Consider the following 23,141-nt stretch of genomic DNA (forward strand, 5'->3'; position numbering starts at 1 on the left):
AGAAACCAAAATGATCAGTCTGACTTTTAAAATGGTAAATCTGATGTATTTGTGGAATATCAAATGCAAGTATCCATCTGGCAGTTAGAAATACGATTTAAGCTTGAAAGTGGAAATATGTAAAAAGCATCAGGCTAACAATCTTGATTTTATGCACTGAATGCATTAAGATAGATGGTATTGAAGTCCTGAATGTGGATGAGATTTCTAAAGAAAAGAGAAAAAGAAAGAGGGTTGAGACTAAGCTACTGAGAAGCCCCTACATTTGAGAAGCAGGACGTGGAAGAGTAAAAGCCAGTGGAAATAGAGACAGAATATTAGTAAGGTAGGAGGAGATCTGGCATGACACTATGTCTGAGATTCTAAAAGGTCAGAGGTAAGGTGGTCAACAAAGTGAGATTCTACTGAAGGTCTAAGTTAGCATCCAATGGGAAGCTGTGGAAATTTTTTATTAGGAGGTCATAAGTTACTTTTTCTAAGACAGCAGTTTAGTAGTGCATGGTTACTAGTAAAGTATTAAAATAGGTGGAAAGCAGGTAAAGTGAAGCAACAAGAACAGTTGAGAAATTGGTTATAAAAAAAAAAAAAGAAAGAAAAAAAAGGAAGCTCAAAGCTGTAGAGAAACTCAAGGAAAATATTCCCATCTGGTCACTCATGAATGCTTGGCATTTAGACTGTCGCAGATTCTCTTCCTAGCCCTATCTTTTGTTACTAGCCCCCAGCCCCTTAAATCATTTATTCTATAGCCTAATGTTTTAGCATACACCCTGTGTTTCACCACCTCCCTGTTTTCATTTAAACACACTACTTAAGTACCTGCCTCTTCACTGTACCTCCACATGGGTAACTCCTATTCATCTCTCTGGAGATGAATTTGGAGGCCCAAATCAGATGCCTCCTCTGTGAAGCCATCCCTTATTTAGCCTGCTGTAATGTTTCCCTCTCTGAGTTGAAAAATGCTTCAGTCATTTCTTTGTCATGGCAATTAACCATGTTAACTGGGTGAGCCTGGGTGGCTCAGTTGGTTAAGCATCCGACTTCAGCTCAGGTCATGATCTCACGATTTGTGAGTTCGAGCCCTGCCCGGGCTCTGTGCTGACAGTTCAGAGCCTGGAGCCTGCTTCGGATTCTGTGTCTCCCTCTCTCTCTCTCTCTCTCTCTCTGCCCCTCCCCCACTCATGCTCTGTCTCTCTCTGTCTCAGAAATAAATATTAAAAGAAAAAACAAACAACTATGTACTGTTATTATTTATTCATGTATGAGATTTATGTCCCTCATTGGAATTTAGGCTCCTTGGAGATTTTCTCAAGGTATTAGTGTACCATAATGTAAAGAATATGGACAATCCCATTTTTAGTTTTTACCTCTATCAGTGACTGATAGACTGTGTGACTTCAGGCTAAGTATTTAATCTCCACAAGCCTCAGACTTCTTTCTGTAAAATGCCTATATCACAGGTTCTTGAGGAGATTAAGTGGTAACTAGGGAGGTGACTGGTTTAAAGAATCTGGCTAACTAGGTTCCTTTCCCTCCTTATTCACTTTGATTTCTGTGCCATCACTCAGAATGGTACCGTACAAATATTAGATGCTCCAGAAATTGTTGAAGAAATTAGTACTTTCTTTGCTATTACTAAATATACAAAGGCTACTATAATTTCTAGGCTGCTATATTTTATTGGGATGATTTGTTTTAAAGACATTCTCTTTTCCAGGGCACCTGAGTGGCTCAGTCAGTTGAGCATCTGACTTCACTTCAGGTCATGGTCTCACAGTTCATGAGTTCAAGCCCCACATTGGACTCCCTGCTGTCAGTGAAGAGCCTGTTTTGGATCCTCTGTCCCTCTCTCTCTCTGTCCTCCCCCCAGTCACACTCTTTCCCTATCAAAAATAAAATATAATATAAACCATAAAATATAAACCATATTAAAATTCAAATGAATTCAGATTAGAAACATACCTATTAGAGAAAAAAGTCAATTAGCTCAGAGTTAATAGTAGCTTACAGAAGCCATTTGTTTTACCATACAAGCAGAAACTAGGCTCTGAAGGCATAAAGATACTGCCTGGACTCTAAAGCAAGCCCATAGTTTAGCAGTGTTCAGGTGACATAAACTCCAGGCTTACAACTTTTGTTCTCATTTTAACAGTTTAAAGATATTCTAGCACCAATGGATAAGATTATATTCTAGACAATATACAGACTGTGACCTAAAGACTAGTTTAAAAACTTGCACTTCATTCTAAGAGTTATGGATTCCTCAAGTACCAACAGATAGTGTTATTTGAATAGTCTGAAAGATTTTAACAATGTTGTAAATTCTGAATCACTTGAAAAATTTAGTATAATGAACCAATTTTTAATAATCTTATAGAACTTCCCTTCTCTATCTTACTTTGTCTTTTTTTAGTTTTTATTCATTATTCACTTTATATGTTATTGAAGTTTTTAAAAAAATTTTTAAATGTTTATTTTTGAGAGACAGAGAGAGAGACAGAGCACGATCAAGGGAGGGGCAGAGAGACAGGGAGACACAGAATCCAAAGCAGGTTCCAGGCTCTGAGCTGTCAGCACAGAACCTGACGTAGGGCTCGAACTCACAAACTGTGAGATCATGACCTGAGCCGAAGTTGGACACTTAACTAACTGAGCCACCGTGGTGCCACTAGCTGTTATTATGGCTACTTAAACAGTGCATCTAAGTCTTTGACTATTTAAGGATAGATTTTTAGAAGCTGGCATTATGCATTCATTGCCCTTTATAAAAATTATGAAGAGTTGATCTCCATATGTAGTAGAGGTAGCATTTATTTGTAGTAAATAACATAATAAAGAAATATTCCTACATCGCAAACAACCCTTAACTGTAATGCTATTTTAACATGATCTAAATAATAATAGCTACCATTTGTTGAACATGTATTGTCTGTCCAATATTTTAAATATCTTACCCCCATTTCATAGTTGAGGAAACTGAGTCTCACAGAAGTTAAATAATTGTTCTGAGGCCACTCAGATAATAAGTGTTAGAGTTAGCTTTTAAATCAAGACTTTCTGAATTCAAAGTTAATCCTTTCAATAACTGTGCATTACTACCTCTGCAACAGTATATACTGTCATTGCCTCATTCTTCGCATACTTCAAATGACTCTCATAACTAGTTTGTTTAGCCATCATGCAGCATTTCCTCTTCAACTTTCAAAATAATCTTTCCCTCAAAGACCTTAGTATTCAGAAAACATCATCTAAATTTCTGTATTACTTACCAAATTAAAAATTTTTTTAATTAGTATAATAAAAGATGGTATTTAGTGGATGGAGTAAAGATGTGGTTGCTATTCCCTGTGCTCATATAACTTCAAGAAATAGGAAGTAATTTATCTGAGAAATACATAATGAGAGCCTAAACTGGGCATTGATGTTGAGAGTCAAGAGGAGTATTATACGTGAGAGAGATTGGAAAATGACATACTCCGACAGTGATTCAGTGAAAGGGCGGGGGAACAGTCCCAGAGGAAGTTTAAAGTCTGGTCATTAGGAGGAAAATAGTTCCACATTCAAACAGGGATTTCATGAAAAGGAACAGATTTGGGCAGGGAGGAGATGACTTCAAGTCTGAACATTGCAGCGTCTCGCCTCCACTATCCATCTAGATCTGGGCCCTTGAAATGTGGCTAGTTTATACTGAGGTGTGCTGTAAGTATAAAATACACACCAGATTTAGAACATTTAGTACCAAAAAAAAAAAAGTAAATACAGTATTAATATTTTTATATTGGTTGCATGTTGACATAATAATATTGTGGACATACTAAGTTAATGAGTTAAAACAAGTTGTTAATTTAACCTGTTTCCTTTTGCTATTTCTTTAATGTGGCAGCTAGGATACTTAATTGCATATGTGTCTTACCTTATATTTCTGTTGGACAGTACTAATGTACAGGAAGGTTTATAACAGTTAAAAATGCAGGACCAAACATTCAGAGCAAAACATCTAGATTTGGAAATAACCTATATGAAAGTGATATCTGATGTTATGAGATTAGACAAATGTTATGAGATTAGACAAAATGCCATTGTACAAGGTACAGAAATGGGAAAAATACCAAGAATTATAGATTGAGAAAAGAAAGAGTAATTAGAATAAGGATTGGAGAATCAATACTCTAAAATGGTACATAGTCTGATTAGGATAGAATTTCAAGAAGGAAGGAGTGGTTAATATTGAATGATAGAGAAGCCAAAGAGGAAAAGGAAGACTGAGAAAAGACCATTGAATTTGGTTGATACAGAAGCAGTTTCAATAGAGTATAAGAAGGATAGATTGCAAGAGATTAAGAAGTTTGAGGCTGAGAAAGTAGACTCTATATATAAACTGTTCTTTCAGGCCAAGAGTCCAGTGGTAAAGATAATCATCACTTGATTGGAGCAGAGTCCAGGGAAATTTGAGTATGTTTGTTGGCTGAATGAAAGGATTAGTAAAGTAGGAGTGCTTGGAGTTGTAAAGAAGAGAAGATAATTGCTATATGGCAGTCCTAACGCACTGGGTCCCAAACCTGAATGCGTATTGGAATCAACCAGAACTTGTTACAAGGACAAATTCCCAGGCAACATCTCACATCTAACAAAATAACATTCTCTGGAGGTTTGTCTCTAGGAACATGTTGTGAACAAGGTCTTCTAGGTAATTATCACATATTCATAAGGACAAACAAGTCAAGAAAATTAAAGGTGCTGGTGAGGACATTAGTGAAATAGCTGACCGTATCATCTAGAATGGATAGAGAGCCAGTTGGGTTAGAATAGGGCTGACAGATCATGAACTATGAAGAAGCTGGCTTTCATTATTATATTGAGTGAGAACAGGTTCAATAGCAATGAAAAACTGAGGAAGTAGGTAGTAGATTTAAAAAAATTTTTTTTAATGTTTGTTTGTTTGTTTTGAGAGAGAGAGCAGGGAAGGGGCAGACAGAGAGAGGGAGACATAGAATCCAAAGCAGGCTCCAGGCTCTGAGCTGTCAGCACAGAGCCTGACACGGGGCTCGAACTCAGGAAATTTGAGATCATGACCTGAGCTGAATTTGGACGTTTAACCGACCAAGCCACCTAAGCACCCCAAGTAGGTAGTAGATTTTAATTAGAAGGAATTTTCAGAATTCAGGATCTTGGAGGCCAAGCAGATACAAATTATAGCCATTTGTGTTTGATGTAGAAAAGAGGTAGTAAGAATTGAGTTGTGCACATTGTACGACCTATTACTTTGGTAACTAATATATGACATGCTTTAAAAGAAAAATAAAGTATGAGATTTGGGGACCAGGAAGAAGCACAAAGTTTGAATCAGTATGGAAGTATTTAGATTTAAGATCCCGGTAAACTGTGGCTTGGGTGTCTTTGGAGACCTTTTCTAGACTTGTTGCCTACTTGGGTTTACAGTGGTTCTTTGAGTGTCTGTTATCCACTCTAGCTTTTACTGAAATAGAGTAGATGCCTGACATTCAAAGTTTGACTGGCCACTAGTGACCCTAAGTGTTCATGTCATGGGTAATTAATTTTTTATAAGCACATGAATTTGAATATGTCCTAAAACTGGCTTTGTAGAAGCTAGCCACCTAGTGACTTGTAGTGAAGTCAATATTTATATCCCAGTTTACCTTTAATACATGATTGTACTAATCATCAGAATACCTCAGCCTTGTAGGTTTCACAGAAGAGGAAATTTTTTGCCAAATTATGGTATTAAGTGGGTTAAAAATTAATTGAGTTTAAAAAACTGAGTTTAAAAACATTTTAGCACCGCACCTAGCATGTAATTGCTTAATAAATGGTAGCTACTGGTGCCAGTTGAGGAATTCACCAAGTTTTAAAGCCACATCTTTTTGTGTATGTGCAAGTTTAGTAAGTAGAATTTATATTAAAATTTTGTTTTGATTCAGGATCTTCATGAATTATTAAACTGGAACTAGAATGCTAAACTGGCAAGTGAATTAGAATAGTGGGATATTTATCATTTATCTATTTCTGTTTAACATACTTGATAGGGAGTATATTTTATAGGTAATTCATATTATATTGCTATTCTAAAAAATGATAGCTTCTAAAATACTCGATAGCTCTGTTTCCATAGCACAATACACAGGTAAGAAACAAAATGAATTACATTATTTTTTTTGTGTTTTTTTAGGGATTTAGTGTATGTAAAAAACAATATGCCTGTTTTTGCTAAACAATTTTTTATTTCCGTGTATTATGTACTTTATATAACTGTTTTTGCTTTACAGTGACGAGCTCCGAAAAGAAGCAAGACAGTTAAAGCGGGAACTGTTAGCAGCAAAACAAAAAAAAGTAGAAAATGCAACAAAACAAGCAGAAAAAAAAAGTGAAGGTAAGGATATTTATCAGGTTTTTATTTTCGCTTGTACAACATTACCCTCTTCCCTCCATCTCCCCTTCCTTCCTTTTCTCCTCTTTCCCTCCTCCCTCCTTTCTAAGTTTTGCTTTTTTTTTTTTTTTTTTTTTTAATACTTAGACAGTTAGCCAATAAAATAAATTTCCATTTAGGATTTTGTCTATGAAGTAAATTCAGTCAAACATGATCATAACTGGTATTCTAAGAAGCTTAATGAAAACTAAGAGACTTGTCCTCAGGCAAAACTTAAATGTTGCCATAACACATGTCTAGGAGTGCACAAGAATGGAATGTTCATTTCTTATATTGCATACCCTTTAAAACATTTTTAAAAAGCATTTAGGCCCTATATTTGGGACTTGTGTAAATATTTGTGCATTGGTTTGAATAGTATGAAATATAAACTCTTGTTTTTTGTTTGTTTTTGTTAAGATACTGAAAATCTAAACTATCAATAAAGCTGATAAAAAATTAATCAAAATAATACCCTTCTATTTATATAGGTTAAATATATTCTTAATTTTACTATGATTTTTATGAAGCTATTAGGGCTTTATTTTAAGTTTATTTACTTTGAGAGAGAGAGCACAAGTGGGGTAGGTGCAAGGGGTGAGAGGGAGAGGGAGAGGCAGGGAGAGAGAGAGAGAGAGAGAGAGAGAGAGAGAGAGAGGGAGAGAGGGAGAATCCCAAGCAGGCTCCATGATGTCAGCATAGAGCCCAACACAGGGCTCAATCTCATGAACTGTGAGATCATGATTTGAGCCAAAATCAAGAATTGGATGCTTGACCAACTGAGCCACCCAGGCACTTCAGCATTAGTATTTATTTTAAGTAGCACAGGTAATAACCACATAACTGTCTAAAGGACATAGTTCTTAGATTATTTGCACCATATCCCCCAATGACTGTTATAGTAAAGGCAGGTACTTAATGAAGAATTCAAAGTCACCAAAATATATTTGAATGAAACTATTAAAAAATTAACTCCCCATGATGACACAAATTATAAGCTCTATTTAAAAGAAAGGAAAGGGGCACCCGGGTGGCTCAGTAGGTTAAGCATCCGACTTCAGCTCAGGTCATGAGCTCGCAGTTTATGAGTTTGAACCCCACATCAGGCTCTGTGCTGACAGCTCAGAGCCTAGAGCCTGCTTGGAAATCTTCATCTACCTCTCTCTCTGCCCCTCCCCTGCTCACACTCTGTCTCTCTCTCAAAAAAATAAACATTAAAAAAAATTAAAAAGAAAAGAAAAGAAAAGATAAACTTATGTGTGACCAGGTCATGTAGATAAAGTATAACCCTGAACAGAAACAAGCTATATTGGCAATACTGCGACTTGAAAGAAATACAGTGAAGGTTATTTTATTTTTAAGCTTAATTTTTTTTTTAATGTTTATTCATTTTTTTTGAGAGACAGAGAGAGACAGAGCATGAGCGGGGAAGGAGCAGAGAGAGAAGGAGACGCAGAATCCGAAGCAGGCTCCAGGCTCTGAGCTGTCAGCACAGAGCCCGACGCAAGGCTCGAACTCACGAACTGTGAGATCATGACCTGAGCTGAAGTCGGGCGCTCAACTGACTGAGCCACCCAGGCACCCCTATTTTTTAAGTTTAGACATAATTTTCTCAGAGTATTGTTCCTTATAATTAAAAGCATTTTAAATATATGAGAGTAATTCCTTTCAACTAGAAAGATCTTTTACTTAAATTTTAATTCATTTTTGAGCAAATAATTATTAGTACTCCCATTCCTCAAGAACCATGCAGGACTAGGGGTATGAAGTTGGCAATGGATGGAGGTTCTTACCTTTATAGTTCATGATCTAGGCAGAGTGAGAGAATTGGAAATAGATAATTACTGCAATAGTGCTTTATAGTTAAGGCTTATATTAAATATAAGTAGTGCTGTTTTAAATTATTTATCTGCCTTTAAAATATTAAATGCAATTAAAGAAACGTTTGAGTCTTAGAATGATTTCTTAACACAAAAGAGAAGATTTCTTCTAGAGCTTATTTCAGTCTGTTGATGAGAAAGCCATATAAAACCATTTTGTTATGCCATAATTAGAGAATTATATTAGGAATTACTTTTCTCAATTTAATTTTCCTTATATCTTCCAGAAATATCCTGGAGTTTCCTTAAATCTGAATATCATTTAAAATTAGCTTCTACAAAAAGTGGGTCATTTTATTTATTTTTGATTGCTTTGTTTTGAAATAATTTTAGACTTCCAGATAAGTTGCAAATACAGAATTCCCATATATCTTTAACATGAAGGTCTTATATAACCATAGTACAATGGTGAAAACCAAGCAATTGATGTTAATACATGACTGTTAACTAACTACAGACCTGATAAGAATTTCACCCATTTTCCCACTACCATTGTTTTTCTGTTCTGTTTTTCCATCCAGAATTCCATACTGTATTGAGTCATCATGTTCCTCCTTAGTATCCTCTGATCTATGACAGTTCCTCAATCTTTTCTTATCTTTCATGTCTTTGACACTTTGAGGAGTCCTAGTTAGATATTTTGGGGAATGTCTCATTTGAGTTTGTCTGATGTTGTCTTGTGATTAGATTAAGGTTATGCTTTTTTTTTTTTTTTTTTTTGGCAAGATTGCCACAGAAATGATATGTCCTTCCCAGTGCATTATAAAGTTGTCTGTTGTCTTTTTACTGGTAATACTGCCTTGATGACTAATTTAAAGTGGTGTCTGTTGAGTTGCTACACTCTAAAGTTACTCTTTCCCTTTGAGATTTTAAGTATTTGGGGGGAGATACTGTGAGACTATTCTGTTTCTTTTCAAGCTTACCTCCGCTAATTTTAGTATCCATTGGTGGATCTTGCCTATAGGCAACAGTTATTTACTGTGGTGTTCTAATGGTAAATTTTTATTTTCCTTTTTCTTACTACTTTTATTACTTGGAATTCTTTAAGAAAGAGGTCTCTCTCGCTCTCTTTCTCTATTACTTATTTATATCACTATTCACTTATTTATATCAATATGAACTTGTGAATATTTATTTTATTCTATGTGTTATAATCCCAAACTATCATGATTTATTTTGTTGTTCAGATAGTACCAGAATTGGTCATTAGTAGTTCTTTCAGGTTGGCTCCTGTGTCTTTTCAACTGGCTCCCACTTTGAGAACATTTTTACTTTCTAGCACTAGAAGCCCAAATTGATCTTGTGGTTTCCCTTCTCCAGGCCTGGAATCAACCACTTCAGGGAATTCTTGTTTTCCATTGTATTTAGAAACCAAGATCTAGGCACTAAGTCAGTCTTTTTATTTTGATTCTAATAATTTTAGAATGCTATTAGGAGCAATTTTGTATTATCACCATCTTGTTAAAATGCTGAACAAAATTTGCTTTTAGCCCCTATCTGTGATGCGTTATAAATTACCTTTTTCTTGGAATTGTATTTCCTCTAAACTTACTTGATCTTTTTAAATTGACTAGTATGTATAATGTTAGAAAAATGTTTATTACAGAGGCGCCTGGTGGCTCAGTCAGTTAAGCGTCCAATTTTGTCTCAGGTCATGACCTCACGGTTCGTGGGTTCGGGCCCCACATCAGGCTCTGTGCTGACAGCTCAGAGCTTGGAGCCTGCTTCAAATTCTGTGTCTCTTCCTTTCCCTTCCTCGCTCGTGCTCTCTCTTTCTCAAAAGTAAATTAAACATTAAAAAAAATTCTTTTAATTTATTATGGAAGATTTGTGAATTTTAAGCCTCCCTGAATATATGTCAGAACTTAGCCTATCTTCCCAGGTGAAAGATATTCCATGGTTAGAACTATATAAACTCTGGGAACAGATCCAAAAGTTCTCATAAGCATTTTCATAGTAAGATCATCACATGAAAAGAAGTTGAAAGTGATATTTGACCTTGGCTCTATAACTTCATACATCATCTGAACCAATTCAAGAAAGATTTCTTGATTGGGCTATATGGCTGCATATCTGGCTTTTTTTTTTTTTTTTTAAGTTTATTTTATTTTGAGAGAAAGAGAGAGAATGAGCAGGGGAGAGGCCGAGAGAGGAAGAGACAGAATCCTAAGCAGACTCCTCACTATCAGCACAGAGCCTGACATGGGGCTTGACCTCATGAACCGTGAGATCATGACCTGAACCAAGATTAAGAGTCAGACGCTTAACTGACTGAGCCACCCACACATCCGTGCATATAATGCCCCTGAATTATAAAAGCCCCTGCGTATCTGGCTTTTATAAGACACTTTATTTTAATCCAAGACTAAATTATCTGAGTATTATGGCAACTCTGGATGGTTTTGTCTTTTGAATATTATATGCTATATCTAGAAATTTAATTTGCCAACAAACTTAGAAGTAGATAATCCATTATTAAAAAGAGCATTTTGAATATTTTGATGTATAAACTATTGTGTAATATAGACCTATCTTCCAAACGAATTTACATCTGGATGCATGTACCACATCTGCTAATTTAGAGAGTCTAAAAATACATTAATTTTGGTGTTTTTTTAAAGTTTTTTATTTATTTTCTGAGAGAGACACAGAGAGAGAGAGAGAGAGAGCTCATGCACGCACAAGTGAGGGAGGGGCAGAGAAAGAGAGAGAAAGAGAGAGAATCCCAGGCAGCCTTCACACCAGCAGCACAGAGACTGGTGCACTGGGCTCAAACTCAGGAGCCATCAGATCATGACCTGAGCCAAAAGCAACAGTCAGATGCTGAACTGACTGAGCCAGCCAGGAGCCCCAATTTTGTTATTTTTAATAGTAATTTTTGATAGTAATACTAAGTGCTTGTTATATGTAACACTAAAGGTTAGAAGAATACTTTAGGCTATTATATCTTATCAAAAAATAAACAGGAAAGTATTACAACTTTTAAGTCTAGTTACTAAGCCTGTGTGACTCCATTCTCTTGTTGTAAATCCATGTAGAAAATGTTTTGTGTACCCCTCAAGATTCTTGTAAGAAGTAAATTAAATAATGAGAAGACCTTTAATAAATGTACAGTGGTGTATAAAAATAATTTTAAATTTTAGGAAGAAAATATAGCTATTTCTGGTTTCATTTTGTCCTATCGAAATCCTACAAATGGAAATTTTGAATTTTTTTTTTTTTTTTTTTTTTTTTTTAGCGTTTATTTATTTTTGAGACAGAGACAAAGCATGAACGGGGGAGGGTCAGAGAGAGGGAGACACAGAATCTGAAACAGGCTCCAGGCTCTGAGCTGTCAGCACAGAGCCCGACGCGGGGCTCAAACTCACGGACCGCGAGATCATGACCTGGGCCGAAGTCAGCCGCTTAACCGACTGAGCCACCCAGGCGCCCCTGGAAATTTTGAATTTTAATACTGTGTTAGTTGCAGTTAAAGCCTGTAATCAATATAGCTATATATAAATACAACATAAATCAAAATTTCAAAATAAATATTTCTTTCATATGCTTTCTAAGTTACATTTCTATAATCCTATTTTTTGTTAAAAAGGTTTTAAGTGTGAGCTTGACTATATTCTTTTTGTTTTTTAACGTTTATTTATTTTTGAGACAGAGAGACAGCATGAACGGGGAAGGGTCAGAGAGAGAGGGAGACACAGAATCTGAAACAGGCTCCAGGCTCTGAGCTGTCAGCACAGAGCCCAACATGGGGCTCAAACTCACGGATCACGAGATCATGACCTGAGCCGAAGTTGGACGCTTAACCGACTGAGCCACCCAGGTGCCCCAGCTTGACTACATTCTTAAGTAAAACATCCAGTAGTATTATTTCCTGATTTTCTGAATTTATCTGGCGAGTCTAACACTTGTTTACTATTGCCACTTCATTTTAGAATTTAGTGTATTATCCTCAGATTAAAAGCACTTGGTGAAAAAAAACATCAGAACAAAAAAGCTTTGTGTTCTAATGCTTGTGCATTAATCTACCCCGTTCTGGCCTTCTTGTGTGAATGGAGGCATCCTATTTAGCATTTAGCCAGGTGTTCTAATAGATGTGATACTTTATTGGGCTTTTGTCATCTTAGGAAATCTTTAATCAGAGAGTAATATTCCTTTGGTTTGATAATCTTTACCCAATTTCTTGGACTGGATCCTTAGCCAGATTGGTATAAGACAAACAGGAATTTATATTCTAACTATGGTTGTACTTCTAAGTCTCTTCTGTCACCTTCGGCAAGTTACTGTAAAATCAAGACCCATCTATTTCTCTCTATATAAGTTAAAGATAAAATCTGCTATTCGTGTTTTTATAATGTTTTACTATTAAGTATTTACTTCTTATTAACTCCTTCAATTACATTATGGCAGAAGATAAAATACTTTTGTTGCCTTTACATCAGTAAATACTTTAGGCCCCATACAATTGAACAATCCTGAATGTATTGCTGTTTGATGTTACCTAATTGTGGTGATAGTGCCATGGGTATAGGCACATGTCCAAAACCATCAAAGTGTATATGTCCAACAAGTGCAGCTCTTTTATATGCCAATTATGCCCCAACAAAGCTGCCCCCCCAAGAATATTGATCTATAGCCCCCAAATCTCTTAACGTCTCTGCTCTAGTAAGAAAATATACACTTACAATTGAGCCAACCTATTAATCTGTTTTAAACCAATGTAAAACAAAGCTTCTCTATGTACTAAAAATGTATATAGGACCATCCATTGTCTCTTCAGTCTTCCCAGAAAAGCTCAAAGCCTGCTATTCCTTATGTCACAAGGATATTGTCAGAGAACGTATAATTATACCTCAATATTATAAGAACAGCATTACATAAATATAACTCATAATTTTTACCATTAACTTGCCATCTGTATATATTTAAAGGCTTCAGATAATGTATAAAGGGTTTCACTAAATGAAAGAAACAGAACATCGAGGAATAAAACCATTATTTTAGTGTATAATTCGAATTGTTTTGATAGTGTGAAATTTGACTCTAAAATTCAAAATAGTTAAATCATATTCTCAGTTGAATACGGAATTTGCAGTAGGTTCTAACACCCCAAGTTAGGTAAACAAGGAATGTAGTATTTGACTTTAGACATCAGCAATGTCAGAAGAGATGTACTGCAGGACAATCCTGTTTACAGCCTGGGAGTTTCTCTAAAGTCCCACTGTGAGTCATCCAAGCCTATGCATAGGGGTTTTGTATCAATTTTGAATAAGATTGATAGTTAATTGGAGATAGGGTCGCTTTCCTCTGTTGGCTCCGTCAGGTTCTTTAATAAACTGTATAATCCTTTTCATGAAATTATGTCTCTAAGTCTTTTCCAGGTTTCTTTAAGTTTTATCATATCAAAACTAGTACCAAACTGAAAACAATCACATAGAGATACAGGTTAGGACATATTCTCAAATCACTTTTTGAGAGATAAGGTATCAGATCCTCTTTTCAAAGTTCTAAGCACACAATACCTGTTTTCTGACTGGTGCCAGAAATTAGAGGAAGAAGGGCAATCTGAGCTTGTAAATCAAGAAAGAATTTTAAAGCCTCTTCTTGAACACATCCCTGGGGTGTTTTGTACCTCTCAAATTGCACTGAGCCATTTTAAGTTTTGTCAGACTCTCTTTTTAACACTGCATTAAGTCCGACTAGGGCCCCTCAGGCTTGATAGGTTGTAAAAGTATATAGTTTTTGACTACTTTTCATCTATCTAACACAGAATGTTAAACTAGCTTAACCTTGGTTTTTATAAAAATCAGAAGTGCTTTTGGAATGTTAGCTCTGTGTTGTGCCTAATGCCATGCAGAATCCATTCCTCTCCCTAAGCAAACTGGTACTTTTTTCCAAAGCAGTTAACTTACTTCAGGTACTTGAGTCATCATTCTTTTCTTGGAGGCTAGAAGTATCAGACCTATTTTTCCCACAGTCTACTCTTAATCTGTGTGCTTCTGTTTTTTTTTTAAGTTTATTTATTTACTTAAAGAGAGAGAACAAGCAGGGGAGGGGCAGAGAGAAAGAAAGAGAGAGAGAGAGAGAGAGAGAGAGAGAGAGAATCCAAGCAGGCTCTGCAATGTCAGCATGGAGCCTGATGTGGGGCTCAAACTCACAAACATGAGATCATGACCTGAGCCGAAATTAGGAGTCTAACGCTTAAACCTACCGAGCCACCCAGGCATCCCCTGCGTGCAACTTTTAATGTTACTTACACAGAAGAGTAAAAGTATATTTGCAGTTGACCCATAGAAAGCCTCTCAGGCCAGCCATCAGTAATATTCTACTTATTCTTACTTTGTACATGGCACTAACAAAGGTGGAAATTTTATGGTATATGAAGTATAACCTCAAGAATTAAATGAATGAATGAATGAATGAATGAATGAATGAATAAATAAATAAATAAATGAATGAATGAATGAGTAAGCAAGCAAGCAAACAAGCAAAAGAAAAGCCAGGGTAGGGGCTGGCCTGTGTCTTGCTAGCCCACTATTTTATTGGACTTAAACAAAATTAAAAAAAAAAAAAAAAGTGAGAGAGAAAGGCACAGCTAGGAACATTCTTTCTGGCAGTTGCAAGAGGTGATAGCTGACCACTTGACAGCAAGTAAGAAAGCACAAGAACTAATAGTAATGGAATATTATGGATTTGCTATTAATAGTATTTCATTATACTTTGAGAGCATGTCAGTATTAAAATTATTGATGGTCATTCAATTAAGAAAAGTTTAGATGGTACTTATTGTTTAGTAAGACAGAGATTGGGTAATGATTCCAACCTAATTGGTAAAAAAATAGAATTATCATTTTAATCAATTAGAGATAAGATTCTCTTTTCTGAAATATTTAGTTATGTCGAATACTTCATTTCTTAGAAGTCCTAAAAAAATAAAACTCCCTCTGTAGCAAGGATAGTCAGTCTCTCAAATAAAATTGTATTAAATACATGCCACTACCTTCATGGGCCAGAAAGCATGCTATATTTTTAATAATATGTCTTTCATTAATATAATTTCTAAAAAAAATAGTAAAGATTTTTAAAGGTATATAGTAAATGTAAAGATGTACATACCCTCACATTTAGACCAAGAATTTAATCTTTTGGTAGAGTGAATAAGAGATGATCATCTCTAATTTGAGAGTCCATAAAGTACTTTGTTCTTTTTTGGACAGTCCATCTCAGACTTTCTCACTACCTGTCATTAGCAAATCTTGTTGAGCCTTACTTTGAGAATCATACATTATGGGCACATTTAATGTTTATGTGCAATGAAAAATAGACTTTAACCAGTCTTCCTAATGGTTATTTAGGACTCATTGGCTGCTGTTTTTATAAACCACTGTGTCAGGCCTATCTCTTTGCAGTCCTTCACTGTCTTAAAATAGTTTTTGTTCTTGTTTTTTTTGTTAAAAATTTTTAAAATTATTTTATTTTGTTTTTTATTTGAGAGAGAGAGAGAGACAGCCCATGAGCGGGGGTTTTAATGATTTTGTTTTTAAGTAATCTCTACACCCAACATAGGGCTCAAACTTACAACCCTCAGATGGAGACTCACATGCCTACTGACTGAACCAGCCAGGTGCCCCTTAAAATAGTTTTTAAATGAGAGGAGCACCTGGCTGTCTCATCTGTAGAGCATATGACTCTTGATCCTCGGGGTCATGAGTTCAAGCCCCACATTGGGCATAGTGCTCACTGGGGAAAAAAATTGGGTTGTCCTATTGGGGCACCTGGGTGGCTCAGTCAGTTAAGCGTCCAACTGTTGGTTTTGGCTCAGGTCATAACATCACGGTTCATGCGTTCGAGCCCCGTATCGGGTTCTGTGCTGACTGCACAGAGCCTGCTTACAATTCTCTCTCTCTCTCTCCCCCCCCTCTCTTTCTGCCCCTCATCTGCTCACACACTCTCTCTCAAAATAAATAAATCAACTTAAAAAAATAGTTTTTAAATGAACATTACTTCTGCCTGCTGGTAGATGTAATTCCAATATAGGAAGTTTGACAAGAGCCTTTAACTATATTTTTAGTAACTGCATTTTATCTTCCTGTTACTAATATTGATGCCATTCCTAATCCAATAAAAATAGGTTAATTGATAGTAAGTATTAATCTTTGGCCATAACTGTCAATTTTTTAAAAAGCTATATTATTTCTTCCGTTTATATAAGTAACATATCCTTTGCAAAAATATCAGAAATGTAGAAAAGCATAAAGGATAAAAAAGATCACCCATGATACTTCTGCCAAAGACAACCATGGTTAACTGTGTAATATTTGTTTTTCTGGACTTTTTTTATTTTCATGCCAGAAACACGTGTACATGTGGCATCATGTTTTCCATAGTTGTTTTTAATATAATCTTGTTTGTAATATGCTTTTTAAAAAACTTCCCAAGTGAAATTGACTGATAACTCTTAAATGGAAAACTTGATTTTAGGGGTGTTCTTCCTTTTAATTTTCTCATATCAGAGAGTAGGATATAGAGGACGATAGATGTAAAGACTATAAATGTAGTTGAAAGGTAAAAAGTTCCCACCATTTTCAGCTCTAGGGTTTAGAAGATGTGAGGGCACTGACACCCAGGGTCTCCACTTCCATTGCTGATGGGCATTATTTATACCTCTCATGAATTAATACTAAACAACAAAAACATACTGATTGACATTGCCTCGTAGCGGAAACCTCATAATGTGCAAGGAAACATTATACTCAATATTGAGATCATGAACTAAAATAATTACAAATTTTCCCCCTTTAAAAAGGAAGACGTGAGGGGTGTGTGGATGCATGCACGTTATTTTTTGTTTTGTTTTGTTTTGATATTTAGATTGTCTCAAGGGGAGAACTAATATCGTCATTAAAATTTTGATTATAACCAGCATTCTCATTTGGGAGTGGAGTTGTTAACTATTCCAGACTGCTGTCAAGACCTTATTTTAAGTAAGATGTTTTTCTTTTATGTGACACTTTATGAGGTTTTGCCAAAAATGACATCAAACATATAATTCATTTGAGTGCTGAGTTTCTTCCACATCTTGCAGCACTTAATCAAATTTGAAAAAGATAATCTCTTCACAACTTTAGAGTGTAAACCTGTGAATGTGTTGCATTAAAACTTACTTTAGACAGTTTAATCTGTGTGGTATTGGGTTGATTTTTTTTTTAACGATTAATGCAATATGCTGACAGTTTTGAGCGGCTATATTTTCAAAATTCTTCATATAAACTCCTGGCAGATGGTACAGATGCAGGTTTTAAGTATTTATAATTTTTCATGCAAAAAACAGATAATCTCTAAATTATATTAAAAACTACATGAAAGAATTTGAAGTGCCAGAAAGGACAAAGAGAATAAAGAAGTTCTCAGAATGTGAAAAGATGTGAAAATGTTAAGAATCCTTAAGACTCTATTTTGATGTACAAAAGTAGTTTATATTGATTTTTTTAATGGTCTCACAGTATGCTTATTTAAAGCATGCTGCAGTATTTTTAAAATGTGAAAGTGGGCTAGCCTTAAGAAATGTCATGAGCATCAGAAACTTTGATCTTGAGTGAGGTCTGTTTACAGTGAATACTTCTGTGCAGTCATCAGAGTTTTGGTCCTGAAAGGCACATCCAGCCCTACCTTTCCATCATATACATAGAGAGCCAAAGGCCAGCCAATAAAAGGGCTTACCCAAATCACACAGCAAACTCCTAAGTCCTCTGGCTGCCAGTCCAGTGCTGTTTCCACAACTCTGTTCTTCAATTTGATCCAACCTTGAGTAGATACAGTCTGTAAAATTTTAATTGGTATCTATTAAAATCTACTTTGGTTTTGGTGAGAATAATTGTTTCTAAAAGTCTTTCTTCAAACCTAGAGTCTTTTAAAGAACATATTATTGTCATACTAGTGTCTTTTGAAAGACTAAACATGAAATTTTGCAATGACTGGCAAAAAATTGAAGTATTATAGAAAATGTTAATTTCTGGTAACATGGCAGACTGAGTCCAAACTGATCCTCCCACTGAAAACAACTAAAAATGTTGTATATAGCATAAAAACATTTTCTCATATTATCCTGTGAACTTGCAAAACAAACAAACAAGAAACTAGCCAAATAAAATGAGAAATATCCAAACCAGGGGGGCACCTGTGGTGGGTCAGTCAGTTAAGCATCTGACTCTTGATTTTGGCTCAGGCCATGATCTCATGGTTCGTGAGATCCAGCCCTGCATCGGCCTCTGTGCTGACAGCTTAGAGCCTAGTTAGGATTCTCTCTCCCTCTCTCTCTTTCCCTTTGCTCTCAATAAACAAATAAATAAACAAACGAAAAAATAAATACATAAATAAACAAACTGAAAGAAAGAAAAGAAAAGAAAAAAGAAAAAGGAAGGAAAGAGAGAAGAAAGAAAGAAAGAAAGAAAGAAAGAAAGAAAGAAAGAAAGAGCCACACCAGGGAATAAGTAAAGATGTGAATTAAGAGAATAAGTGGAGCACTAGATCTAGATCAAAGATCTAAAGATATTTGCTAAACTGACTGAACTAGAGAATTGTTTTTTGAGGTCTTACAAAGAGACAGTATAGAACCTAAGATCTTCTCAAGGTCTCTCAACTATCCCATATAGTTGGGAGCCCAAAGGTTCTCATCCTTGGTGGCAGGGAGAAATAAAAATAAGCAGAAGCATCTTATCCCCATCAAAGAAAGAACTACAAGGAAAACTGCCTATCTTGAATCATGGTGCTGAGCATTTGGGGACAAGAGCATTTCCTACGAACCATAAACACATGGCAGCTTTCTCATCAGTTTAGAGCCCCAATTCACCCTGCCTGGGTGGCGTTAAAATCCCCCAGCCAAGAATTTAGCTGGACACAGTCCTGGATCCTTAGTACTCCCAGAAGCCTGTTACAAACAAACATAAGTCCTTTCAGGAGAAACCTGCTTTCATTCACTGTGCTCAAAGAAAATTCAAAATAAAATGAGTGGCTCTGAACAAAAACACACAGATTCAGAATACAAGTACCTGACAAAAAGCTAATAGAAAGAAGAGACAACAGAATCAGACTCACAAACTCTTCAGTTTTTATTTAGACCCTAAATGTTAAATAAGTGTATGTCATACAGGGGGCACCTGGCTGGCTCAGTCAGTGGCACATGCAGCTCTTGATTTCAGGGTTGTGAGTTTGAGCCCCTTGTTGGGTGTAGAGATTACTTAAAATCTTTAAAAAATAATAAGTATATATAATACATTTCAAGAAAAGTTTAAAAGTACTATATAGAACAAGCAGATTTTATTTTATTTTTTTAAGCTTTATTTAAGTAATCTTTCCACCCCATGTGGAGCTTGAACTCATGACCCCAAGATCAAGAGTTGCACACTTTCCAGCTGAGCCAGCCAGGCACCCTGGAACAAGCAGATTTTAAAACTAACTGAGGGGGTACCTGGGTGGCTCAGTCAGTTAAGCATCCGATCTCAGCTCAGGTCATGATCTCCCAGTTCCCGAGTTCAAGCCCCGTGTCGGGCTGTGTTCTGACAGCTCAGAGCCTGGAGCCTGCTTCGGATTCTGTGTCTCCCTCTTTGTCTCTGCCTCTCCCCCACTCATGCTCTCTCTCCCTCTCTCTCTCTCTCTCTCAAAAATAAACATTAAAAAATTTTTTTTTAAATAAATAAATAAATCTAACTTAGGAAATCTCCTAGAAATCAAAAGTATATAATAGTTGATATTTAGGTTTTGGGGCATCTAGGTGGCTCGGTTGCTTAAGCATTCGACTTGATTTCAGGTTAGGTCCTGATCTCACGGTTCATGAGATTGAGCCCCACATTGGGCTCTGCACTGACAGCATGGAGTCTGCTTGGGATTCTCTCTCTCTCTGCCCCTCTCCCACTCATTCACACATGTGTGCACTCTCTCTCTCTCTCTTCTGTCTCTCAAAATAAACATTTTAAATCCAATAGGTTTAATAGCAAATTGGACATAGCTAAAAAGAGTATTAGTAAACAGAAAGGTAAAATTGGAAAATTATATAGATTTCAGCCCAAAAAGAGACAGGAAACCTGGAAGAATAGAAAAAAAGATCTAATAAATCTAATCAAATTCTAGGAGGAATTCAAAGGACAAGTAGAGGCAATATTTGGAAGAGCTGATAGCTGAAATCTTCTGTAACTAATGAAAGAAATCAGTTTACAGGGTAAGGAAGTAAAATGAAGAAATCTACAAGAGGATAAATAAGAATAAATCCAGATCTACACACACCATGATAACATTCAGAGTAGTCAACACAAAAAGACCTCAAAAGCAGCCAGAGAGAAAAACATTACCTTGAAAAAAGCAAGAGCTGATTTCTCAACAGCAACAAGCACGGACATAACACAGAATATTATCTGTAGTGTATTGAAGGAGAATTTTCTTCAAAGAAACTGAGAGACTTAGCTACCTGCATACTTTCACTAAAGGAAACTCTAAAGGGCATACTTCAGGCCAAAGATAGGCGAGCTTATATGGAAGATCTGTACTGCAAACAGAAAGGAACATAGAAAGTAGTAAATATATATCTAAAGAAATACTGAATGAGTAAAATAATAATGCCTTATTGAGTTAAAAATAAAGATAATAGTGGGGCACCTCGTTGGCTCAGTCAGCTAAGCGTGTGACTTCAGCTCAGGTTATGATCTCAGGGCTCATGGGTTCAAGCCCTGCATCGGCCTCTGCTGACAGCTCAGAGCCTGGAGCCTGCTTCGGATTCTGTGTCTCCCTCTCTCTCTGTCCCTCCCCCGCTCATGCTCTGTCTCTCTGTATCTCTCTCTCTCTGTCTCTCTCTCTCTCTCAAAAATAATTTTAAAAAATACATTAAAAAAATAGCACATAAGCTTGGGAAACAGATAAAAGGAGTTTCGAAAAGTATTCTTGTCTGGATTCTTGTTCTGGAAGAAAGTAGAGATACAAATTAAATTTAGACTGTAACACATTAAATATCCACATTGATAATTTAGGAAAACTACTAAGAGGACAGGAAAAGGTCATAACTTCCAAAATAGTAGAGAAAAATATGGAATTAGAGGGAAGCATATAACCTGAAAGGCAACAAGAAAGAAAAGAAAAAGATATGTAAACTGAACAGAATATTAAAAGCATCAGTGCAAAATAAGATAGATGAAATAAAATATAGATATATCAGTAATTATATTGAAATAACTGGAAAGTCCAACTCTTCACCTAAAAGACCAACACTATCAAACTGGATTAAAAAACACAAATTCAGTCATATCCTGCTTACATGAGAAATATCTTAAATATATTGGACAATCTCATCTTTAGGGCAAAATGTATTATTATGGTTAAAGAGGATCTCTACTTAATAACAACATCTTCACTCTTCCAGGAAGATGTAACAGTCCTAAATATGAATGGACCTTGTAACACAGACTCAAAATGTATGAACCAAATTGAAAGACTTATAAGAAGAAGTAAACAAGTCCTTCATAGTGGGAGATTTTAACACATTTTTCTCAGTAAATAAGCGTATAAAAAAATAGATAGAGGGGTGCCTGGCTAGCTCAGTCAGTGGAGTATGTGACTCTTGATCTTGTGGTCATGAGTTCAAGCCCACATGGGGGGTAGAGATTACTTAAAAAACTAAAATATTTTAGGGGTGCCTGGGTGGCTCAGTTGGTTGAGTGTCTGACTTCTGCCCAGGTTATGATCTCATGCTTGTGAGTTCGAGCCCCCTGTCGGGCTCTGTGCTGACAGCTCAGAGCCTTGAGCCTGCTTTGGATTCTGTGTCTCCAGCTCTCTCTTGCCCCTCTCCCCCCACCAAATAAATAAACATAACAAAAAAAATATTTTTTAACTAAAATCTTTTTTAAAAATAATAAATTTTTAAGTAATAAATTAATAAAATATAGACAGTTTTGTGCTATATAATTAACATGCTTGATATCATGCACATAAACAGAGCGTTACCCTCAGTAGCTTCAGAATACACTTTTTTCTAGCACTCTTGAAATTTTTATGGAAAGTGGCCACATGGTGGGCCATAAAGAAAGTTAGAAAAATTTCAAAGGATTGTTTTCAAATTGACTACCTGCTTCAACAAAATGCAGTTGTTAACAATAACAATTGATTTTAAAATTACTGATATTTGAATATACTGATGTGGCTATTACAATACAAGAAAATTACTGGAAACATTTCCCATGTAAAGAAGCTAAAAAAAAAAAAAAAAAACAAGCAAAATTAACCCAATGAAGTTTAAAGAAGGTAATAATAAAGACAGAAATCAGTAAAATAGAAAACACTTGTTAGACTGAGGTTAGATTTAATTTTTGAGAACAAAAATTAAAATAACCAGTAATATAACTTTTTAGTCCCTTACACATAGTAGATACCCAGAAAATTGATTTGATTTTGTTGTATTGGACATTTGTCACTTGTTCTTTCCCAGATGTCCTTCCAATCCAGAGAAAGTAACTACTTGTTATGTACAAGGAGTGCCATAGGGAAGTTAATATTAATAGTGCTAGTTTTATTAGTCACAAAAAGTTGCTATTAAAAAGAGAGCAGTAGAGAGAAGCAGACAGACACGCAAAAATACAGTGTCTAAATAATATTTGGTATTATTTCTCTTCTGCAAAACAGCCCAGGGGTGAACCCTTAATGGTTGGCAGCACATTGAAAGACCCAGGTTTCTTTCATCTTATTTTTCTGCCATCTCCTAGGCTGTTTTCATTGTTCACATGATTGAATCTGGCCTTTCAGGAGGGAAGGGGAAGGAATAAGTACCAGACAAGTGGCTTCATCTTGAAGATGAAGATGACTCA

The 23,141-nt window shown here is 35.8% G+C and overlaps 1 protein-coding gene across 2 annotated transcripts in view; it reads left to right on the forward strand.

Moving 5' to 3' along the window:
• CWC27 (CWC27 spliceosome associated cyclophilin) overlaps positions 1 to 23,141 on the forward strand; it is a 194,361-nt gene that overhangs the window by 86,517 nt on the left and 84,703 nt on the right. Inside the window, exons 11-12 of one of the 2 annotated variants that reach the window (XM_042987633.1) lie at positions 6,282 to 6,385; positions 17,170 to 17,533. In XM_042987633.1, the coding sequence (XP_042843567.1) occupies positions 6,282 to 6,385; positions 17,170 to 17,249 (184 nt within the window). In that variant the 3' untranslated portion in view covers positions 17,250 to 17,533. Of the gene's footprint in view, positions 1 to 6,281; positions 6,386 to 17,169; positions 17,534 to 23,141 lie in introns of those variants that run through there. The other variant, XM_042987632.1, reaches the window with a different exon arrangement.

This window comes from Panthera tigris, chromosome A1 (genome assembly GCF_018350195.1).
Source record: "Panthera tigris isolate Pti1 chromosome A1, P.tigris_Pti1_mat1.1, whole genome shotgun sequence".
Lineage (NCBI taxonomy): Eukaryota > Metazoa > Chordata > Mammalia > Carnivora > Felidae > Panthera > Panthera tigris.